General features: G+C 42.5%; 2 protein-coding genes across 7 annotated transcripts in view; one reads left to right on the forward strand and one right to left on the reverse strand.

The window, feature by feature from the left end:
- Positions 1-5067, forward strand: part of LOC118367286 (receptor-binding cancer antigen expressed on SiSo cells-like) — a 20026-nt gene extending 14959 nt beyond the window's left edge. The window contains exon 7 of the mRNA XM_035750595.2: positions 1366-5067. Coding sequence (XP_035606488.1) covers positions 1366-1483 — 118 coding nt within the window. The 3' untranslated portion in view covers positions 1484-5067. The remainder of the gene's footprint in view (positions 1-1365) is intronic.
- Positions 5068-8246: 3179 nt separating this feature from the next.
- sybu (syntabulin (syntaxin-interacting)) lies at positions 8247-22632 on the reverse strand. Of its 6 annotated transcripts, none has more exons than XM_035750599.2 (8): positions 22505-22632; positions 17628-17682; positions 17130-17316; positions 16157-16351; positions 12311-12410; positions 11817-11966; positions 10190-10342; positions 8247-10050 (listed from the first exon to the last, which is right to left on the reverse strand). In XM_035750599.2, the coding sequence occupies exons 2-8, from the start codon at positions 17649-17651 to the stop codon at positions 8889-8891; spliced, it is 1971 nt and encodes a 656-aa protein (XP_035606492.1). In that variant the 5' UTR covers positions 17652-17682; positions 22505-22632; the 3' UTR covers positions 8247-8888. The 6 variants fall into 6 exon arrangements, with proteins under 6 accessions (XP_035606492.1, XP_035606495.1, XP_035606489.1 ...); XM_035750602.2 differs by having other exon boundaries at positions 16157-16297; positions 22505-22630; XM_035750596.2 differs by having other exon boundaries at positions 10190-10345; positions 22505-22629.
- Positions 22633-24371: the final 1739 nt, after the last annotated feature.

The raw sequence follows: 24371 nt of genomic DNA on the forward strand, positions 1-24371 counted from the left end.
TCTTTTTTTTCTCTTGATCTCCTTATTGTTACTATTATTATTATTATTATTATTATTATTATCATCCTTATAATAATAAGTAATGTTATTATCATTAGTAGGTTTGTATAACCAAGCTGTAGGCCTAAGAGTGCATCCTGTTTAGGCTTAATACAGTAACTTACTTAGGCCTGTATTTAAATACTTCTGTAGGCTACTGTATCCATTAATCATTCATTCATGTCAACACACAGCATACGAGTCATTCATGATTTGAGATGCAATCCAGCATTTTCGTTTTAAAATAAAGCATTCCTTGAGTAATTGGCGTAAACAATAAATAAACAGTTTCATTTCGGAAATTGCATTCATGAATGAATGCGACTGTTTTTGAGTCTTTGCTCTAATAAAGGCTTCACAAAAAAAACTTTACTTGACCTCCAATATTTTCCACAAAAGGTTACAATTTATTCCACACATCTGACTTCTTCCTGAGCATCCATTAAAACATTTCCATGTTTCGAGTTTATTTGTCACGTCCTTAGCATCCAATTGGATGTCACGTGTTTGGAGTTTGTTATATATAATCATATTGATGTGATTATGGTATAGGTCAGTCCCTAGTGGTCACATGCATGCACTGCATACATTTGTCACGTAAATAGAGTAAGGGTTGAGGGAATAGGGAATGTTTTTGCTAAACAAATGAAGGATTTCGGTACCAGAACCTTTCAGCCAGAAATGGCTGTAATGTTGTAGCTTCAGCAAAAAAATAAACAATAGATTGATGTTCTGTGGTCACTGCAGCAGGGAGGTGAGAGACATAGTCACTCGCTGTCATTTTTAAAAAAACCAGTGCAGCAAGTCTGAGCCTGGCCCTACACAATCAAATCAAATGCGGTCATACTCCCTGTAGTCATTTGTGTGTCTTAACTATTTCATCAAACGGTGCGCTTAAAGCATCAGCCAAGCTCAGTACATATAGTTGATTTGATTAAAACACATAGGATGTCATTTTATGGGGAAAAAACACGTTTAAAAATTTGGACCAGACGAATTGTCGGGGACAGCCCTTGTTCAATGTGAAAATCCTGTCATGTTCAGTGTCATTACTGTCATATTGTCAAGAGATCTGCAAGTTTAGTTGTTATCCAGCAGGTGGCAGTATATTAAGAATGTTCAGCACAAAGTCTACATGAAAGAAAGGCATTGTTTGCACACAGAAAATTCAGGGACTTCAGGGAAACTTGGTTGGCAGTACTTTTTGAGTTTTTTTTTCTCTCTCTACCTCCTGAACGATCACCTTTGCTCTATCAAAAAGCTTAGTAATGAGGTTTGTTGCAATCCTTTTAAACTCACACCTTTTTGTGTTTCCCTGTCTACCAGACAACAGAAGATGGCTGAGAGAGAAAAGCGTTCCATGGAGCAGCAGAGGAAGAAGATGGAGAAGGAGGTTCAAAGGATGATGAAGAAGGACCAGAAGATTGCGGTTAAGCTCTCGTAAAATTTTTTTAGAACACTCACCCCGTGAGCCGGAGGGCAAGAAAAGGAACACTTAGACAAACGTCATCACTCTATCCTCTTAGTCATCTCCACACGAAGATCATCTACTCCACACAGCGGTCATTTAAAAAAATCTCTGTCCACCAGCCATCATTCGAGACATGGCTTGGCCAGTGTGATGTTTGTTCAAAGACGGTTGCATTTAGTTTCCGGAAAGGCACGGCATACCTGGGATGTGTTCATTAGGGCACGCAACGGAAATGAGCGTTTTTTTAAAAATCTAACAAGTTCAGGAAGTCACCCCCTGTATCAGTTCTTTCTTTATTTTTTGAGCCAAATTAACACTACCCTGATTTACAGTTGAAGTCGGAAGTTTACATACACCTTAGTCAAATACATTTAAACTCAGGATTTCACAATTCCTGACATTTAATCCTAGTAAAAATTCCCTGTCTTAGGTCAGTTAGGATCACAACTTAATTTTAAGAATGCGAAATGTCAGAATAATGGTAGAGAGAATGGTTTATTTCAGCTTTTATTTTCATCACATTCCCAGTGGGTCAGGAGTTTACATACACTCAATTAGTATTTGGTAGCATTGCCTTTAAATTGTGAGCTGGTGTAACTGTGTCAGGTTTGTAGGCCTCCTTGATCGCACATGCTTTTTCAGTTCTGCCCACAAATGTTCTATAGGATTGAGGTCAGAGCTTTGTGATGGCCACTTCAATACCTTGACTTTGTTGTCCTTAAGACATTTTGCCTTAACTTTTGAAGTATGCTTGGGGTCATTGTCCATTTGGAAGACCCATTTGCGACCATGCTTTAACTTCCTGACTGATGTCTTGAGATGTTGTTTCATTATATCTACGTAATTTTCCTTCCTCATAGTGCCATCTATTTTGTGAAGTGCACCAGTCCCTCCTGCAGCAAAGCACCCCCACAATGTGATGCTACCACCGTGCTTCGCGGTTGGGATGGTGTTTTCTTCGGCTTGCAAGCCTCCCCCTTTTTCCTCCCAACATAATGATGGTCATTATGGCTAAACAGTTCTATTTTTTTGTTTCATCAGACCAGAGGACATTTCTCCAAAAAGTATGATCTTCGTCCCCATGTGCAGTTGCAAACCGTAGTCTGGCTTTTTTATGGCGGTTTTGGAGCAGTGGCTTCTTCCTTGCTCATCCGCCTTTCAGGTTATGTCAGTATAGGACTTTTTTTTCTCCTGTGGATATAGATAGTTATGTACCGGTTTCCTCCAGCATCTTCACAAGGTCCTTTGCTGTTGTTCTGGGATTGATTTGCACTTCCCACCAAAGAACGTTCATCTCTAGGAGACAGAACACGTCTCCTTCCTGAGCGGTATGACAGCTGCGTGGTCCCATGGTGTTTATACTTACGTACTATTGTTTGTACGTATGAACATGGTACATTCAGGCGTTTGGAAATTGCTCCCAAGGATGAACAAGACTTGTGTTTTTGGCTGATTTCTTTTGATTTTCCCATGATGTCAAGCAAAGAGGCAGTTTGAAGGTAGGCATTGAAATACATCCTTGGATACACCTCCAATTGACTCATGATGTCAATTAGCCTATCAGAAGCTTCTAAAGCCATGACATCATTTTCTGGAATTTTCCTAACTATTTAAAGGCATAGTCAACTTAGTGTATGTACACTTCTGACCCACTGGAATTGTGATGCAGTGAATTATAAATTAAATAATCTGTCTGTAAGCAATTTTTGGACAAATTACTCCGAACCGACTTGCCAAAACTATAGTTTGTTAACAAGAAATTTGTGGAGTGGTTGAAAAACGAGTTTTAATGACTCCAACCTAAGTGTATGTAAACTTCCGACTTCAACTGCAATTGCAGTTCGTGTGACAATACTTTGAGTATGAAGGGTTAAATAAATACTCTGCAATGCCCTTTGGCATTGCCCTATATCAAAGACTTGCTATCAAATGTCACTCTGGCTAGGTATGACTCTGGATTCAGTAATTTAGATTTGAGTTACAGAAAACAAACTGTCCATTTGTATTTCCCAGGAATATGTGTAAATATTCTGGTATCTATAGTACAAGTGAACTCTCAAGAGACTTATTTCTCTGGCATTGTCTTATAACAAGAAGGACGAAGGTATGTAATTAAATGTAAGTCTCACTGTATATCAGTTACATACATCCCTTTCTTGCCTTGGTTATTGTGCTTTTTAATTATGTTTCTCGTCTTTGTTCAAAAACATTCTCTCATTGATGTTGCTTGATATTCCTGATGTACTTTTACTGTACAGCCTTCAATATACTGGAATTGCACTTTTTAATTGAAGGCTTAAAAATAAGTTTCAAACTGAGTGTGGACACTGTCAAAGGGATTTGGGAATTTAATTGAGCCATACTCAAGAGTTGACTGTGGGTTCCTATGGTAATCCTGTGGTTACTGATCTGCCTGGCTCAACATCTCTGATATCTTGAATAATCCAAATGTTCCTGCTTTTTCTTATCCCTGATTTTTAATACACCAACATAGAAGCGACTCCTCTTTAATGACTTATGCCTTTGTTATTATGTTGAATGATTTTTTTTTTTTTTTTTTACACTTTCAATGTAGCATAACACACACAAACTCTGTCTCTGTGTTATCTGAGACAACTTGGTGATCAGACTTGGATGGCCAACTGACATCCTTGATCGGTGATCATAGCAAATAAAAAGATGCAAAGCCTCGTGCTTCCCTCTGTCATTTGTGGACCGTTAATACCAGAATCGGTCAATAGATTTCAGAAGTCAAAGCCTTTTGCATTGACTGGACTAAACCTGTTATGTATCAATATGATTTTGGTATGGTCAATCAATGTCGAATCAATTGGAGCTTTTTGTGATGGAAGTGTGCGCTTTTGTGCGAGTTCCCAGCAGCCGGTGTATGAGACTGGAATGTCAAGCAGAAGGGTCTAGTTGCCATGGAAACATATATGCAGAGATGGAGCTATAAGAGCTGACATGCATTTGCAATTAAACAGACCTGTTGGATTAGTAACTGATAGTCCCTTTTTACACATTTGTGTTTTCCTTGTTCCGTCACTGGGGTATCCTGTATATAATATGGGGACTCTGGCAAAAATAGTTATATAGAATGTCTAAATGAACGATGCCTTTGAAACCGTGGTGTTTTCATGGTTATTTTAGGTGGGGCTTTGTGGTAAATGAGGGATTAATTTATGTTTTTCAGACTCTTGATATCGATAGTATTATATTACCCATTGCATGGAACATTGGATTGTGAAGAAAGAGGTTGTTAGCCACAGAGAATTATGAAAATAATACCGCTGACAATTGTCCTTTTTGCTTTCTTTGCAAATACTTCTTCCAATTGTTATCAAAGTCAGCATGATGGGGATATGTGCTTATGTTTATCTTTGTCAAATGTCTTTTTTTGCACATTCCTTAATTTTCTGTAATAAATCTCCGGGTCCCTTTTCAATTGTGTCTGTTAACCAATATTAGAGTCATGACAGAAACAAAGGTACAAAACCAGTTAAGCAAGTGGATTTTAAGATTAAATCTGCATTAAATTACTTTTTGTTTTTTTCAGACTTGTTTGTGATTGGACATCATTTTTAGTATTGGACTAAAATGTCCTCCCGAGGTTCACTCAAGTCATATTTCTCTGCACCACCCACGATTTATTGCATTAGGAAAAACTACCATTCTGAATAAACCTTTTACGTGCATGGAGCCCAGTGTCATTAGATATGCTTGTTCTCTTAAGTAGATTTAATAGGGCATTTTAATCTCGTGCAATGCAAATTCCTTTCAAATGCTTTTCAAACCCAAAACCTAGTTGTCCTGACTCTCTTCATTTCTGGCCATAACATGTAACAACATTGTCACAAAGTCACTATCTGTCTCCAAAAAAACACCACTGCTTGACCAAACCACTCAGACTGATCATGACCTACTTCTTGGAACAAAATGTCTCACTCGTCAGTTTTTCAGCAAGAGTTGGGGTAGAGGGATCGCTGAAGGATAATCTGCTCTGTTCCTGCAGAATTATAATTTTTCCATTGTAAAACTGAAATTGTCTCATTCTGTGTCAATAAGAGCCATTCGAAGTGAAGTATCCATAATTTATTCTGTTGGTATCTCAATCCATCTCTCCTTGATTCCTCACATCTTACTGCCTCGCCTCCTCAGAATGCATTGGAGAAGGTCAGAGGGGAGGGACCTTGGTTCATCATCTCCAATACAATTGAGAAGGATGCAGGGAGATAGGATGCATGGAATCAAAGAAAGACAAATTGAGGCAGCCCTGAACTCAGCTAATGCTGCATTCGTAACCAAGTGGGAGGTGGGAATTGACCAGTTGTGAAGTCATAAATAACAGTTGGATGCATTCACATGCTATGAACCCGTTGAGAAACGCCAGATGGCTAATGGCCAACCAGCTGAGCAAACCATAATCTAAAAGTTCAGCTATCAAGGATGTAAACAAATGACATTCAAAAACCATATTAATAATAGATTGCCTTTTATAAAGTTTTATAGCATTTAACTGCTGAAAATGCTGTTATCAAGGTAATTTCCTTAGTAGTTGATGTCAGAAGTCAGCAGGTGAGACAAATGAGAGAGCTCAGGAGGATAGACGAGTTCCCCACTAGTAATTACCTGTTGGAGGGCCATTCGTCTGTGGTAAATTCCCACTTCCCACTGGTTACGAACGCAGCATGACTCCATCCCCCCTCCCCATATTGATTCAACCTTCTCTTTTCTACCAGGCCTGGTTGCAGAGAGAGATTACAACAGATGGAATGATTCATCAGACTCCTTGCACTCTAATGAACAGAGCATCATGGTTATGTAATGCAACATCCCCATATGGCAGTAGGGGAAATGGGTTATTTAGCATCGCATGGGACTTCTCATTCCAACTCGTCTCATTTCATCAGTCTGCCAGCTGATTAGATTTACTTCAACCCTCACACAAACATAGATGTAACGTGACAAGTGAAAACATTGTGTGTGTGTAAACAGTCACTGCTGATCTGTGGCATGACCTTTCTTCGAAGATGGTCAGTCAATTGAATACATGAATTAGGCCCTAATCTATGGATGTCACATGACTGGGAATACAGATATGCATCTGTTGGTGACAGATACCTTTAAAAAAAAGTTAGGGTCCTGGATCGGAAGACCAGCCAGTATCTGGTGTGACCACCATTTGCCTCATGCAGTGTGACACATCTCCTTCGAATAGAGATGATCAGGCTGTTGATTGTGACCTGTGGAGTCTTGTTCCACTCCTCTTCAATGTGCTTAATTGCTGGATATTGGCAGAAACTGGAACACACTGTTGTACACGTAGATCCAGAGCATTCCGAACATGCTCAGTGGGTGACATGTCTGGTGGGTAAGCAGGCCATGGAAGAACTGGGACATTTTTCAGCTTCCAGGAATTGTGTTCAGATCCTTGTGACATGGGGCCGTGATTTATCATGCTGAAAAATGAGGTTACGGCGGCGGTTGATTGGCACGACAATGGGCTTCAGGTTCTCAACACGGTGTCTCTGTGCATTCTATAAAATGCAATTGTGTACCATAACCCCGTACGATAACCCCACCGTCACGATGCACAACACCGACATCGGCAAACTGCTCGCCCACTTGACGCCATACACGCTGCTATCTGCCCAGTATAGTTGAAACCGGGATTCATCCGTGAAGAGCACACTTCTCCAGCGTGCCAGTGGCCATTGAAGGTGAGAATTTGCCCACTGAAGTCAGTTACAACGTCAAACAGCAGTCAGGTCAAGACCCTGTTGAGGAAAAGACAATCCCGCAGGTGAAGAACCTGGATGTGGAGGTCCTGGGCATGCGTGGTTACACGTGGTCTGAGGTTGAGGCCAGTTGGACATACTGACAAATTCTCCACAACTACATTGGAGGTGGCTTATGGTAGAGAAATTAACATTGAATTCACTGGCAACAGCTCTGGTTGACATTCCTGCAGTCCGCATGACAATTGCATGCTCCCTCAAAACCTTATGCCACTGATGTGACAAAATTACACATTTTAGAATGGCCTTGTGTCCCCAGCACAAGGTGCACCTGTGTCATGATCATGCCATTTAATCAGCTTCTTGAAATGCCACACCTGTCAGGTGGATTTATTGTGTCAAAGGAGAAATGCAAACTAATTTGTGCACAAAATGAGAAGCTTTTTGAGCATATGGAAAATATTTGAGATCTTTAATTTAGGCTCAAACACTTTACATAATGCATTTTTATTTTTGTTCAGTGTATTATGCAGTCATATGGAAAGGCTCAGACAGAGCAGTTTATTAATTCATTTGAACTTGTTCCTTAGTTAAGAGCTGTTGTGCGGATGCAGAAACATGTACCCTCGTGTTTGGGGCCGGGAACATTGTGTTCTGCTGTTCTCAGAGTTGGCCTCTGACATGTGTGGCTTTGCAATTAAGGATTCCCCCTCTACTCTGGAGATTAGAAACGGTACATCCGAGAAGTCTCTTTAGTTTAATTTGCTCACTGAAATATCCTTCTTGTTGGAATTTAAAGAGAAACTATGAAAATAATCCATTGAAATTGGCACCCATGACAAGAGCTGAACGATGCATCTCAATTGGTTGTAGAACGAGACAACGGTTGTGTGCTGTTGCTAGGTATGGCATGTAGAATGTATGGTCACTATAGAAATGCTTGGGATGAAAGTCTGCTCAACCCTTCCCACCAGAAAATGCCCAAGAGGAATCAAACATGGATTGGATTATCATGCTTTAATAAATATATTAGGACATTTGATGTTATGAGGATTACACAAAGTAGCTCAGGCACAAACGAGTATGGGATGTTTCGAAGCATTGAGCTCATACTCCCATCAACAATTTATTACACACGTACGTAAAAAGCTCTACTCCCAGGTAGAAAAATAAACATTAAGAGTGAACGTTCACTAATGAAGCTTTGGCTGCAGGTTTAAGATTGGGGAACATAAACCATTACAAACACGGGCTTAAACTAACATTCAATTTCATCCCCACCCTCAGAAGTCCTAATACTTTCAGAAAAATAACATAGTTGCTTTAAGTAGGGGTAACTAGTGCCAGCCCAGGACATCAATGATGCATAACCACCTACTCAGATTATCCATTTAGACACAATTATGATAACAGAACAGATGGAAAGTAAATAAAATCCCTTCACCATAAATTTCACATAACTCACAACAACTGTACACAGTGCAAAGTAACTGCGTGGGAACCTAAATGAATAACTGTAGCTTTAATATTCACAAGTGTAGAAAAACTAAAGATTTTCACAAATACTCTTTGATTAACTGATGTTTAAGTGCTTCAAGTTGAGGGGTCGGGCTGTGCATGCAGGGGTCAGAGGCCGTTCGTTACACATCTGCCCCATGATGATGAGTGACATGACGGAGAGAGTGCAAGCCCATCATGCAACAGCCACGGATCAGTGCTGCGATGTTGTAGACTGGCGCCGCCCCATCCACGCCATGCCGGGAATACAGCCAGGCCACCGTGGGCAACACTGGTACGGCCACAGCAACAAGATCGACAAGGAAGCTGCTGCTCCAATAGCGTTTGTTGACCACGTCCATCTCAGGGGCCCTGCAGGGCTCCTCACTGCTCACCTCAAAATCCAGCTCCTCCATGAAGCGTATGGAGACCATCACCTCAGGGTCTGAGCAACACAGGCCTGAATCACTGGACATGTCAGGGCTCACTGGCAAAACTGGTGTGGGCTGGCTGGGGCTAGGCAGGCTTAAGGTGGACTGGTTAGGGCTGGATGGGATAGGGGCCGAGGCTGGGCCCTGCAGTGCTGGGATTTCTAGGAGGCTGGTAGAAGCTGGGAGGAGAGCATCTCCAACTGCACCACCATGGAGCTTCAGCAGCTGCAGCAGGAGGGTGTGCAGGTCTGGAGGGAAGGACACCACCTCGGTCTGAACGGCCTTGTCCTCTGGAGCAGGGAAGGGGAGTGTGCTGCAGCAGAACGTGTTGGAAGGTGGTGAAGGCAGTGGTGTGACCTTCTCCTCCAGACTGTGGAGTAGAGTGGACACCCCTGGACCAGCCTCTGGGTGGCAGCGCAGCTTACCGCTAGAGTCGTGGCTGGAGTCCACCGCCGTGGACATGAGCACGTGCTCCAGGTTGTCATTGACCAGCAGCCCACTGTCCGCCATCTCCTCCACCGCCTGATCACCCACCTCCCCCTGCTGGTCGTTGACAGGGGAGTCGGAGTCGCCACAGATGAAGTCCATGGTTGGCTCGTCTTGCAGCGTGGAGCCGCTCTGGGCCATCTCCATGCTGTGCAGCAGGGACTCCAGCTTGCGGTTCTGGATGTTGATGTCGACAAAGTACTTCTGGATGCCCTTGTCCTTCTCCATCAGGCTGCTCTTCATGGTCTCCACAACCTGCCGGAGCTGCTTGATCTCCTTTCGTGCCTCCTTTAGGGCCAGCTGTGCCTCAACGCGGTGGCACTCCTCCTCGATCCAGTCCTCCCTCATCCGTCCCAGCTGGGATTTGAGATTCTCAATCTCAGACTCCCTGAGGGAGAAAAGACAGGGTCAGCTAGTAGCTACAGCTGTGTGGGATTGCAATGTTTGGCTACACTGTAGGTGGAATGCACTCTATGGGATGAATTTAGGAAATAAGCGAAACATGTGATGTTCACTGAGAAGGTAACCTGTCGTGGACGGTGTTCTCCACCTCCCTCAGCTTGCTCCTCAGGTGGCGAATGGCCACCTCCTTCTGTTGCAGGGGGGTGAGGTACTGCTCTGGATTGGGGGGTCTGATGCCATGGTTGTCCCCACAGGAGTGGTATCTTCTGGGGGTCATCCTTCTGGGGAGACAAGACAGGAAATTACACCTTTGCCCAGAGTCACATACTGTATGTTCTACTGGTCAGACGCCATCTTTTTCTCAATATGGATACTGATGAAGAGGACACCACGTCTATTATACACACCATCCTGTATTGTGCCCCATCTAAAGTACGCTCCCTCAGTTCTGTGGGGAAGAAACTAGGCCATGCAAAAAAATAAAGGGATTGGTGCAACTTGCACGATGCAAAGTTCAAAGTCCGACTGGGACACAAGCTAACCAGCCAGCAGACTTCATGCTGCAAAAAAAAAAAAATTCTAAAATGCCAGGTTGGTCAAAAGCTTGCAGGGATAGATAGGAAAACAATAAATTGGGAGGGAAAGCCCAAATTACATTTGCTCTACAAGGTAAGTGTTTTTGCCTGAGAATGACCTGAAACTCCTACATGTATCACTACAAGCACATTAACCTTCAATTGTACATTAGCAGTTCTGGAATATCCCTGTGATCAGGGCTCAGGTTTTTTTTTTTTTTTTAAAGGGTTGATGAAACATTTGTTTCAGAGGATGGATTTGGCTAATATGCAGAGCAGCCCCTCTTACAGACTTAAAAGCTAGTGCTATATCCTAGCAACAACCTGGGACTTGTTCTTTGATGCGAGCTCTCTGCATCCCTGCCAGAAATAGAACAGGCTAGCAGAAGGTAGTGAGAGAACTAGGACGTCACACGAAACCCAGCCAGGCAGAAGAGAGCGGAGGGGAACAAGGACAAAAATCCTGTAGCAATAAAATGACTTGAGAAACAAAATGCAGTCGTGGACGTTTTCACGTCCGCATAAGATTCATAAGTATATAAGTATTCTGGGTTGCATAGAGAATGAATCACGTTAAGCCTGTGGGCTGAATTCAAGAGGACTCTGGTTAGTTATTTTTACAGTCCGAGCAGAAAGGCAAGGTTGAGCTTGTTTTAGCAGTGCTGCTGTCATGGCAGCACAGGAACCCTCAAGTGAATATTCTGCCACATAGCAACATGAGAACCCAGAAGCGCGACCACAAATGTCAGACAGTAAGTGAAAAAGGCAGGGATGCAGCCAGGCAAGCACGTCTGGCTAGCGACTGAAATAGAGTTCATTAATATTTCATCCTTCCTCTCCTATAAACCCAAGGTTGACACCCACACACCAAAATAATCCTGACTGTTTATAAAATCTAATCTAATCTCAGTATAGCCAGTATAGCCCAATCCTGACCGATATAATCCCTCAGGAGGGAGGGGAGACGACAAAAAAGTCCCAGCATAGAGCCTAATCTATCCAACCTTGCCCCACCTAAGTGAATGCCCACCCCTCACAGAGCAACATATGCGTCATTACAAATGGATCCCTAACCCCTTCTTCCTAGGGCATTTCATGTTGATCGGAAAGGATAGGAACATGGTAGTTGCTTGTGTCCTTCGATAGGCTAGGTGGAATTATTGACATGGCTGTTTACCTGGAGGGTACTGTGGGGCTAGAGTTGCTGCTGCTGTTGGTGGTGGATGAGGGAACTGTCCTGTACGGGGCATAGAGCTCTGCATCACGGGATGCTGAGGGGATCCCTGCCAGCTTGAACACAGGGAGGCTCCTGATGTGGGCACCCCGACTGTGGGGTTAAGACAGGCAAAGCTAGAGAAGACATTTTCCACAATACCAGTCTTGTAATGTTGTGCATTTATCATTGAAAAAACAAAATACCAATGGGGGCGGGGAAATATACAGCAATAAAAAAAAAAATAGCATGGCTATTATTGGAACAGTTTCCCAGACCCAATTACATTTTTTTGTTGAAAGTGCATTTTAGTTTAGGATCAGGCTGAATCTGGGTCAGGGAAAACAGGCCCTTTAAGTATAACACCCACTAGTGGGGGAAGATAAATGGCAAAGGCATATGGCGTGTCTGCTTCTACAATGGAGGCAGTAAAGAAACAGAGCCACCTCATACATCACCTGCGTGAGGAGATCTTCTTCCCTGTGGAGCTGTGGGCCAGGCTCCCCCCTCGCTTTAGGCTGCCAGTGCTGCTGGAGGAGCTGAAGTCTGCCTCACTACCTGCAGAGTCAGACAAACACATCAGGATATTACTACTGACCTGGCATCAGCAGGCAGGACACACTAAACACTCATGCCATACATACACACTTGCATTCTGCTTTTCCATGACTACACATCTTGCAGTTGTGTTCCATGTCTATTTCAAGAACCAACTTCTCTGCATTCAGATGTCAAAAACATCATATAATTTTTTTTAAACACCATGCGAGCCACTTTAAAACGGTAAACAAACCGAATAGCGTCATCCTGCTGCAAAGCCCTTCCTTGTTAGAGGCTATGGTGCGTTTGTGGTTGGAAACAATGGCATGATTCAAGCAGAGGCTATTAGATTACACAGCTGCCATAAAATAAGTAGGCCCGATCGGTACAACCTTGCACGAGAGGGTACCTAATAAATGCAGCCTCACCCGCTAACCCATTCATAGACACGAACGACCTTTAGCGCCTATTGACGATAGTGGCCGAGCGAGTTTATTATGAGCCCCAACGCTCGTACTTGAACGTTAACATGCGTCGCTTACGTACTGTAAAAGTTTGGAAACATAATAAGGAACGAATCTTTATTTTTTTCTCGCTGATATAAAGGTGTGTAGCAATTGAACCTTTCACAGATTTCCCACAAGGACATATTTCCATGTTATAGGGCTTGTTTACGGAGGACAGACAGAAGACAGCTAAGTAGCACTGGTAGTTGACTGAGTCTTCGAACACCTGTGTCATTGAACAATACTGTCAGCTGCAATTTAAAACAGTGTACAGCAAGTAGATTTTGTATTTGTGATATGAAATTAGAGGGCAAAGTTTAGAACCGAATCAATTTAAATATCGTATTTGGCTGGCAGAGCCAATTCACCTCTGAAACTGAACCTGTGAGTTGATTGGACTATAAGGAATAACATCGGGTTCCTTTAGTCCATTATCGGGCAAGGCCATTAGATCCGTCACTCACCTGTCTGGTGGCTGCAGGACAGGCTGTGGCATCCCTTGCCCTAACCTCTCCCTCCCTCCCTCCCTCATGCACTACAGTAATCTACTGACATGGAGGGCCGATACAATTTGTACGTATCGTTTTGCATCAACCACTTCATAAAAGACATTTTAAATCCAGTTAATCCCTAGAAAACCAAACATAGTACATTTAAGCATCATATCACCTAGTAAAGATTCAGACCAGATTATTAATGAAAAGAACAGGGCCAACCTAACGTACCTACAGTAGAGCTGTACCAAATCATGACAACCAATTTTATTCCATAAATAACCTCTGAAGACATGTTGCTAAATTAGTGCAAAAATACTATTGCAATATTGCATTCTCAAACAAAATAAACACTCTCAGAATAAGCCAGCGTGGCAACTCAATATGTGGGTAGAACATCATTCTCCCTAATCAGTGATGGGTAAACTCCTGAAATAAATGACATACCTGAGTAGCATCTCTTCCCATTCGATAAAACCATAATAAAGTGCTCACAGTGAATTTGTGATTAAATAACAACAAAACTGAACCTTCAACACTGGGTGGGTGAGTGAATCAAGTGCAAGTACAACGTGAAGTCTGACTACTACTCGGCCTAATTGGAAAACCTCACGTCCAACATTATTTATCCAATCAGCAGCCTCTCTGGATTTGAACCTTGATTAAGGCGTTTGGTCGGATTCAATTATGCTGAGCCTCGGGTTGCGTGACGTGAACGGGCAAAAGGAGTAAGGAAGGATGCCCATCTCAAATCAAACAGTAATCTTCGCTTCTCGGTCATGTCTTCAACAAGGCAGCATGGCGAATCGTCCAGAAACATGCATCTATTTTCCATACAGTATATATTTGAATGTTCAAACTTTTTTTCAAATTTAGCATGTGAAAACACAGAATCCTACTCATTACTCCACATGCTTAATTCCATCACTTTTGTTTTGAGCCAACTTCAATGTGGGCTTTAAACGGGATCCTCGGGCCAGATTAATCGAATCCCCTCATTGTTGGCATTCTTCTGCACAGACCTTGCTGACACATGCCAGATTTTACAAAGCCTAGATAAGTATTTTATACATCAGCTAACCACATCATATGTCAGCAATCTGGTGCCCAGATGCAATGTCTGAGCAGCGGAACACAACCATTGAGTGCATCCCAATAATATCTCCTTCTTCCTGCATTTGTTCATTATTCCCCAGAAATGTAAAAGCATTGGATTGGTGTAGACATGGGCTAGAGGAAGTTTCTATCATATGTCTTATACCAGTCAGTTCCTTTCAAATCCATGAAGGGAAGTGAACAAGTGTACACAGAGGTAGGAGAGATATTTGGGATGTAACCATAGGGAGAACCTCAATTGCATACTCATTAAAAAAAAGGTTTAGCGTCTCGCCTCCTACTCAAACCCCATTGGACGAGAAAGCCAGAGGTCCTGCAGCTCTGACTGTCTCCTCCTATGGATGTTTTGCAATTGAGATTCTCCCATTCTCCCAAGCAAATCATTGTTGCTTGTGTAACAGTTTAGCTTCCGTCCATCTCCTCACCCCTACCTGGGCTTGAACCAAGGACCCTCTGCACACATCAACAACTGCCTCCCATGAAGCACTGTTACCCATCGCCCCACAAAAGCCACGGCCCTTGCAGAGCAAAGGGAACAACTACTTCAAGGTCTCAGAGTGAGTGACGTCACCGATTGAAACACTATTATCGCTCACACCGCTAACTCGCTAGCCATTTCACATCGGTTACACTCACCCCCCCTTTTGACTTCCTCCTTTTCCACAGCAACCAGTGATCCGGGTCACGGCACCAATGTAACAGTTTAGCTTCCATCCCTCTCCTCACCCCTACCTGGGCTCGAACCAGGGACCCTCTGCACACATTAACAACTGCCTCCCACGAAGCATCATTACCCATCGCTCCACAAAAGCCACGGCCCTTGCAGAGCAAGGGGGACAACTTCTTCAAGGTCTCAGAGCAAGTGACGTCACCGATTAAAACACTATTAACGCTCACACCGCTAACTAGCTAGCCATTTCAAATCAGTTACACTTACTTTCTACTGCTAAAAATACATGAAAACAATACTATGCAGATAGTGTATACACACAAACCATGTAGAAATCAGGGTTGGGCTCAATTTGAATTAAAGGCAGTCAAGTAGGAAATTATTAGAATTTAAAATGCAGACATTTAAAAACAAAATGAAATAAATAGCTTCTACTTTTGAGTTTATTGAGAAGTCATTGAAAATAAATGCCATTTTTTTCTATTATTGGATTGTGATTTTTAGTTTACTTCCTGAATTGACTGCTTTCAATTCAAATTGAGCCCAACCCTGGTCTACAAGAAACCATTTCACATGGCTATTTCATATATATATTAATCTGATGTAGATGTATTTTGTAGATATATTTTAATTGACAGTTAGACAAGTACTGAAATCAAACAAATACACAGAATGAGCATTGAGAGAAATGCCTAAGACAGGGTTGCCCAACCCTCTTCCTGGAGATATACTGTCCTGTAGGTTTTCAGTTCAACCCTAATTCAGCGTATCTGATTCAGCTCGTTAAGGTCTTGTTGGGCAGCTAATTAGTGGAGTCAGGTGTGTTAAATTAGGGTTGGACTGAAAACCCACAGTACGGTAGATCTCCAGGAAGAGGGTTGGTCAGCCCTGGCCTAAGATCTACTAGGACAACGTATGTATGATCCTCCTAACCCCACCTACAAAAAAAAACTGAAGCCATTCCCTGCAGTAGCCTACCTCTGGGCAATGTGGACGATCGCTGCTCCCTCTTGTGCCTTGGCGGGGGTGTGTGCCACTCTTCCATCACCCTCACCCTCTTCACCTTGGTCTTGCACTCGGCGGTGGGCGTGGGGGAGCCATGCGGACTGTTGTCTGAGCCTGATGGGGTTTTGGAGGGGGACACAGACTGACTACTGGGGCAGCCGGTGTCATCTATGTAGACAGGTATAGCCAAGAATACGCATGCAGCATGGAACACACAGCAGTCAATCAATCATACAGAGCTCGAGGTTCACTCCCTCGTATCTGTTCATACTGTAACTCGTCCAACCAACAGTGTTCATGTTACCATCGCCACAGCACTGTGTTATGGAAGCTGAAGGGAGGCGAAGGGGGTGACGAGGAACTTCCATGACGACTTAATGTTATTCAATATACGTCAATATGTTGTAACCTCATTTTGGTTAGGTGTAACTGTTGTCAAAATAATGTCTATAGAGAAAATAATCTAGGCCTACTACAGACGGCTAGGTAATTTCTGGAATAATGCCAACTATTATGCAAACTCTTATGCTTGCCAACTTTGTTGTTTGTGGTAGGTTAGTAGCCTTGTGTAATTCAAATTTGTTGCAACAGTATGTTAGTTGTTTGAAACAACAGTAATCAACAAGCTTTCATGTGATATGATGAGGACTTCTCTTTACATAATTTGACTTGGCAACACTCACAAAATCTCCAATGCATGATTATGTAACCAACGCCCTGACTAGTATGTGATAAGATGTGGATTCGGCCTACTTGGCCTACCAATTCGGTCTACCATTGCCAGAACTGCCCTGGCAGCCATAGAAAATGTGACAATAGTGACAGGTGAAAGCAAATTCCTATCAATTTTATGTTTTCAGCTACATTTAGTGAGGTTAGAAGAGGAAACTACTTTAGACTTTTAGGATGTACCCTAGCCTCGATCTGAAACATGGGAACCACATACCAGAGCAAAAGCTGTTGGTGCTGATGGTCCGTTTGGAGTTGTCCGAGCTGATGTCACAGTCCTTACCCTCCTCCTCTGAAATGGGTGATTCGGACAGGGGCGACCCTTTCTCATTAGGCTGGAAAGGATGGAGGATCAAGCGTGGGATGCGGCTGCGGGGGCTCTCCTTCCCTGGCGACTTCTTTTCCTGAGCACCATACAAGTATCACAACTATGCTCGCCACTTGAATTTTTGCCACAAGAACAAATCAGATTCATATCAGAATCGGTGTGCACAAAATGCAACTTTGAGCATTTTGTTTTTGTCTCACTAGCTCTGTCACAGCAACACAGTCAGGAACTAATTTTGGTCTGCTATTGTGACTGTGACAGTCTAGATTAGATAACTATCATTCTCATGATGTGAAATTTTAACCAAAATATTAGCTGTTAAGATTCAAAATGATAGCCTAATATAGCAAGAATGATTGACTTTGAAAGTGTTGCAACGACACGCACCTCATATTCCTGGAATGGTCCCATGGTGCTTAACGCTGCCTTTTCCCCTTTGGATCTGTGAGAAAAGTAAAACTAGATGAGATGTATTTCTGTCCAAGGCATCAAGACGTGGCACACTGGCACTGAACCCTTTACGAACAAGGGGCGACTCTGTCTGGAATCTGTTATGTAAAATCATGTCACCCCCGCCCACGTCCACCACTGCCTGGCACAGATGGCACAGACACTGACCGGACATTGGTCATTAAAAAAGTGAGACCCACATCAAAAATAGGCTACCAGATGGAAAATATTTTTGTTTTACTTGAAAATACTCTGCATGTATTTCCTCAAACATGGAACAAAGGCATGAGACCGTTTCTTACATCCAATAAAACCAAAGCTTACTGTCCTTCACATGCAGGTGCCACAGAAAAATGCAACAACCTAAAAACGCATTATCCGATGACATATCGATGTAATTGAATGATGATTGAAATCTAGTTGTGAATGACGCTGCAGAAACTGGGTGGGGTTCTAACTCTTAATGTATTCATGTATTTCTAAATGATGTTGTCCCACCAGGTGGAAAACAGACAGCAGCATCTTCAAACGTCTATAAGAAAGAGGTTGACTAAGTGCCATGAGTTATTCTGCCAAGACAAAAAAAAAACACAGAAATATGACATCATTTCTTCCTTTTGGGATCCTGTGCCAAATAGCCTTTTTCCTGCCAAATAGATGACACCAGAGAGTAACACACCGGCAAACCGCTCACTGAATATTGAGATAAGAATTACAGAATAATAGTGTACAATGTTTTGGTTGTATATCGATTTTCACGGACCCTATACAGGTAGTTCAAGTCACCCTCTCCATTTTTGACTTAGACATGCAAAGGCCTCCAGGCTCCAGTACATGCACAAAAGTGTTTGTTTTATTGATGTTTGACGGCTTAATAATTCAAGGTTCACATAATGCCCGACTGCACATTATAACATACCTCCATTCTTTATCCATTCCCTCTCTCCTGTTGAATGTTGTGCCACTTAGCATCATCGCTTAAAGGAGTTGGTTATGTAAGTGTGTCCGTCTTTGGCCTTCTCCTTTTTTATATCAAGAATGACGTAATTGACCCCTAAGGTCGTTATCGCTTTCCTGAATCCAGACTTCTTCCCCCCCCTTACAGTTAAACCACAAAAAAATAATACTTGAAGGCAGGTTTTACACCAGATTGTATGCACTTTTAGTCTTCTTGGTCCCCCAGCCCTGATAGGAGAACACCCCAAATGTTCTCCTGAAATTAGTTCAGCTTTTTGTACCTCTTAAGGCAACTGAGAAGTGTGTCATTAGCATCACAATAAAACAGCAGTACGCCAGCATTCTATGCCTCGATATGTTTTCCTTTTGTTTCTACCCGCCTCTGGATAGCTGGCACACAAGCACACAGCTTCAGAGTGGAATCAGATTAGGCAGTCACAGAGCTACCCACCAAACAATGCCCTAGCAACAGACTTAGCAACAGAGGAAAATTACTGCAAGGAAGAAACAGGCTAAATTGGGCCAATTAAATTTGCAGACAGTTCTATGTTCAGCATCTTCCGAGAGTGCAATAGGAAGGTTTTCCTCCTGCAACATAAAACATGTCAATGTTGTTTACTTTGGGAGTGGCCTATGGCAGTGTGGGGGGAGTGTTACAGACTGGAACAAGGTCAGGTGTGCTCCCATATGAGCAAGTGCACGTGAGCCGTTGTCTCTGTGCACATCAACAGCAATCAATGTCAGGAAAATGCTATCAAGTTTGTGCATTGCTATACTCAATAGTTGTTATCGTATCATGTCCATACAGTGTCTCAATGCTGATTGAATCTCAGTAGTGCTTGTAAACCTCCTCCTGGGTCATGAGGAATGACCCAGGTAGAAGAAAAGGTCAAAGGAAATGGACTGAAACGGTGAGGGACTACCTGGACTTGTCAAATAACAAGCACATATTTTCGCTTTCCGTTACAAAATATTTTAAAACATTTCATTTTCCATGCAGGCAAATGTAACCCTGGTGGTCCCTTAGAAGATAGAGACCTGGGAGGAGGGTTGACAGCCTCAGATTCACGGAGAGATGTTTTCATCTAAGCCTTCCCATGCATGCTCTCGGTAGATAAGATGCAAAACAACATGAGCATCTCCACAGCGGGAGCCGTATGGCTGCAACAAGCTCTCACGGTCTCACGTTAGAATTAGAAATCTAACGCTTGAGAAAGATGGACGAACATGGACAAACGTTTAATTCTAACAACAGCCAGAGCGCCAGACGGCTCCCGCTGTGGAGATGGTTACGTTGGTCAACACCTCTCGGTGAATCTGAGGCTGTCAACCCTTCACCCAGGTCTCTATCTATCAAGGCACCTCCAGGGTTACATTTGTTTAAGGTTAAGTTCAGCCATTAACTCTGAATTTTTAAGGTTAGGGCCAGGTTTAGGCATTAACTCCAAAATCTTAAGGTTAGGCATTAACTCCGAATGGGCTAAGGGTTAAGGTTTGGGGGGAAAAAATCTAAAAAAAAACAACTTTCTATTGCGAGATTCAAAATTGCAACCTGGCACCAGAGGCAGATGCTTAGGCATTAACTCTGAATGATTAAGTTAAGGGACAAAAATCTAAAAAAACAACTTCTACAGCTGGATTTGAACATGCAACCTTTGGCACCAGAAGCAGATCCTTACACCCATCCCTGTCCACCTCAAAAACATAAACCTACTTGAAACTAACACCGCTCACTGTTGCCCCTTGTGGATGGTTTCCACATAATCCCCTGACGTCCTCAGATATGGATTTACGTCTACCACTGATTTGGCATCATGGGTGACCTGGCTGTGTTGTTCACAGTGTTCCTGGCTTTGGTCCTATGGCTGGAACTTATGCAATCAACTGGGTATCAAACCCGGGTGTTTTGCACAACACAAGATTATGTTAGCTTACCAAGCTAAAGTCTATAGACCTCAGCTCTGGAAGTTAACAGTAATTTTCTGTTCTGCAGGCAAGGTTACTCAGCGAGTGGTTTGCAACCGTTAATCTCAATATCAAATAATTTCTGGGTAATAATGATGTACCTTGCTGTAATTGTTTTAAATTAAAATGGTCAAAAAGAAACAAAAATAGCTTCTTAGCAAAGAGCAATTTCTTAAAGAAGAATTTTGCTAGGACTGTCTGGTAGTGGTCTGAGTGGGAAGGGGGAAACTGAAATTAGCTGTCATTGGCAGAGAGGTTTGGAATACTCTTTGTTATTGGTCTATGAACACATTTACCACCTGGTGGTGTCACCAGGCAGGCCAAAATGCCATCCCACCAAAACAGGCTGACATTTTAGGTGGTCTATTCAAACAGCTCTTACACTAAAAGGGCATTATAATAATTTTCACAATTTCACAGTATTTTTCTAACCTCATAGTGTGGAAATATATAAGACCTCTGGGCCTTTAAATAGCTGCACAGATCTGCAGGGTATGGCAAGCTCATATTTAACAAGATAACTCATTTAGTTATGAAAGCTCATTTAGTGGGTATGATGGTTTCATTTACTTCGTGTTGTTTTATTTGTTATTTGCACTACACTTTATTTCTGAGCTGGGAATTACTTCATGATACTGCATCCTCATTCTGTTCAATCTGTATATTGTCTGCCTGCTTGGCTTTGTTATATAATCCAATCTCTTCCTCTGAGTGGGTTGACATGTGGTATGGCACATAATAATTTATTGAAAGCCATATAAAAAAAGAGAACATAAGCTCATTGGACACGTTGTGTATGTGCAGGTATTGTGTATGGTTTGTGTGTGTTTGTGTGTGTGTGTGTGTGTATGTGTGTGTGTGCGTGCGTGCGTGCGTGCGTGTGTGTTTGTGTGTGTGTGTGTGTGTGCGTGCGTGTGTGCGTGTGTGTGTAAGAACATGCAAACGTGTGTGAGCATTCAGCAGGATGATAGAAACTACGTGTTTCAAGGTGTCTACTTTTCTGTCTTTTGAGGATGTTCTCAAACAAATACATTACAGTTTCTCCAATAAAACCACATCTAAAAATGTCCAGCTCTATAAAGTGCTTTGATAGATTTCCCCCAAATCCAACATAGATTTTCCTTATCATCCTGAACCTTATGGTGTGCATAAAATACCCATAAAAGACCCATAACAATGGCAAGGTTGCTTTTTGGTGGTTGATAACATTCAGTTATCAACAGTTATCCCATTCAGTGCACTCTAAATACACACATTATGTACAGAGAGAATACAGACAACCAATTTATGACGGCAAAACGTTCCTTAATATCCTTATAATATCTGTTTCTTCAAATGCTGACCATGTTTGTCCATGTTTAAGTTACATTATGTGATGTGCTTCATGGGTTTGGATGAAGGTCTCCCCCTTTTTAACATCAAAGGTAGGCCTAATATCAAAAGTTATCCGCCACATGTATAAATTCTTAATATTGACGGTTTGAAAATGATTTTAGACCATTCTTCTAAAATCCAACAACGAAGGCAAAACATATAGTCTAGCCCATAAATGTACTGAAATATGGCTACCAAAACATGCATTGTCGCTCTTGTAACCCCAGAAGAAAGATATCAAAGCATTGGGGGGATGGTCGCCCATGGGATTATCGTAATACGCAGTTGAAATCAGTGGCGCTGTCCACTGTCTCGTGGTGCTGAACATGAGTTCAAACTTAACCTGACCATCTTTTCAACCAGCCCCACCTTTAACATTTGGTTAGTGCGAAATGGGAAAGTAAACAACACCATAGGCCAGCTAGAAATCAGATTTACATGCGTATCGTTTTTCCTATTCATATTTTTTCCTAAATCTTTTCATCAAGCTATTTACATAAACATATAATTATACTTGCTTGGATGTTTGGTGTTGATTCCCCCAGTCGCAAAGGATGCGCGTGTAGCCTAAACCACGGACACCACAACGAGTCCCGCGTTACTCCAGTGTTCCTCACGAGTCTGACTGTGGAGCCCATCCCACTCTGTGTTTTGATATGAGGAAATTACACTGTGCACACAGGATTGGACGAGGATGAAGCTGCTAAACACTCACCACCAGTGACAGCGCGTGCTCGAAGTCAAGTATGACCAATGTTCCAGCAGTGTAGGGTTACATAACGCAGGCATGATTGTTCCGACCTCAAATTGCCTTCTTCCGCCTCCCATAGCCTATGTAGTGAGATTCAGATTTGAATTTGTTCCCCCAAAATGACACAGACAATAAGATCAGGATGTGTGACAACAACAAATGCATGAAATAACAACAAATATCTACATTTTGAAACAATATAGTCGCATCTCAGGCAATGTCAGTACGATTGAGGCGCAGCATGGGTTTCCTGTCCATGGTGCTGAAGTCACTGGGCGAGTCCAGGAATTGAGCAGTAGCATCATTAGGCCTGGGCTTTTTGCTCCAGCCCCCAACCTTCTTACATTTCAGTCTGATATGAGTTTCCATAACCACACATCACTTGCACTATGCAGTATTTATAAGAAAACATTTTACTGACACATTTTGTGTGACAAAAATAAACAATATAATATAATGCGCTAGGCAGAAGGCACTGAAAGGAGCCCCTAGAATGACACAGTGCCTGCTGTGATCGATCGAGATTTCACATCGCAATGGACCACTCACGTCCCTTGACCCCTTGACCACCCTTGCGGCACCGGTTAGATGTCAATCTCGTCACTCAGCAAAACGCCTGTCACTCAGTCAGAATCTGGATATTCGGAACTTCTTCCAAAAGAGTGCAAAACGGTTGAGCAAGTTGAGGTAGCAGTGAATGAGGTAGAGAGGTTGCAGAACAGCCATGAAGTCAATGTGCAGCAACAGCAGAGTTGTAGGTTTGTGCAGGGTTGGTAGTAGCTAACTGAATTGTCTCTCTCGGTATAAGGGTTGGCTAATGCTAAGAAGCTAGAATTAGCGCTATGCATCCTTAAGCTATTGGGTGTCAGTCAGAGTTATTTAACAGTATATGTAGTGAATGGGCAAGCAAATGATATTGATGTAAGTCGTGATGAAAAGTGTTCATTTTCAGCTAGTGTATTTGATGGGTTTTGTTTCTGTAGCTAGCTTGGCTGGCTATACACTTTGGTAGCTACTGGCTGGTTTTCATGGTTTGGGCTAGGCCCCTTAGTTCCAGTGAAGGGAAATATTAATGATACAGCATACAATGACATTCTGGATGATTATGTGCTTCTAACTTTGAGGCAATAGTTTTGGGAAGGCCCTTTTGTGTTTCAGTATAATAATGCCCCTGTGCACAAAGCGAGGTCCATACAGAAATGGTTTGTCAAGATCGGTGTGGATGAACTTGACTGGCCTGCACAGAGCCCTGACCTCAAAACCCATCGAACACACCCATCGAACACACACCCCATCAGTGAGCGACCTCACTAATTATCTTGTGGCTGAATGGGAGCAAGTCCCCGTAGCAATGTTCCAACATCTAGTGGAAAGCCTTTCCAGAAAAGTGTTATAGCAGCAACTCCATATGAATGATTTTTGATAATGTAGTGTACATAGACCCTTAAATGATGCATCTACGATTAGCTGGTGGAACTAATTAAATTAAATGAATAATATAGGTCTTATAACTTATTCCACTCTGCAGGTCCACGTTTTGGCTCATTTATCGTTATATCCATACACAGTGCATTCGGAAAGTATTCAGATGTCTTGACTTTTTCCACATTTTGTTACATTACAGCCTCATTCTA

The sequence above is a fragment of the Oncorhynchus keta genome, chromosome 34 (assembly GCF_023373465.1).
Source record: "Oncorhynchus keta strain PuntledgeMale-10-30-2019 chromosome 34, Oket_V2, whole genome shotgun sequence".
Lineage (NCBI taxonomy): Eukaryota > Metazoa > Chordata > Actinopteri > Salmoniformes > Salmonidae > Oncorhynchus > Oncorhynchus keta.

Coding starts and splice junctions, on each gene's coding strand:
- sybu (XM_035750596.2), bottom strand. CDS start 17,651: ATGGGACCATTCCAGGAATATGAG. Junction 16,352..17,129: donor CACCAACAGCTTTTGCTCTG/GTATGTGGTTCC, acceptor CTGTCTACATAG/ATGACACCGGCTGCCCCAGT. Junction 11,967..12,310: donor AAGAAGATCTCCTCACGCAG/GTGATGTATGAG, acceptor TTAACCCCACAG/TCGGGGTGCCCACATCAGGA.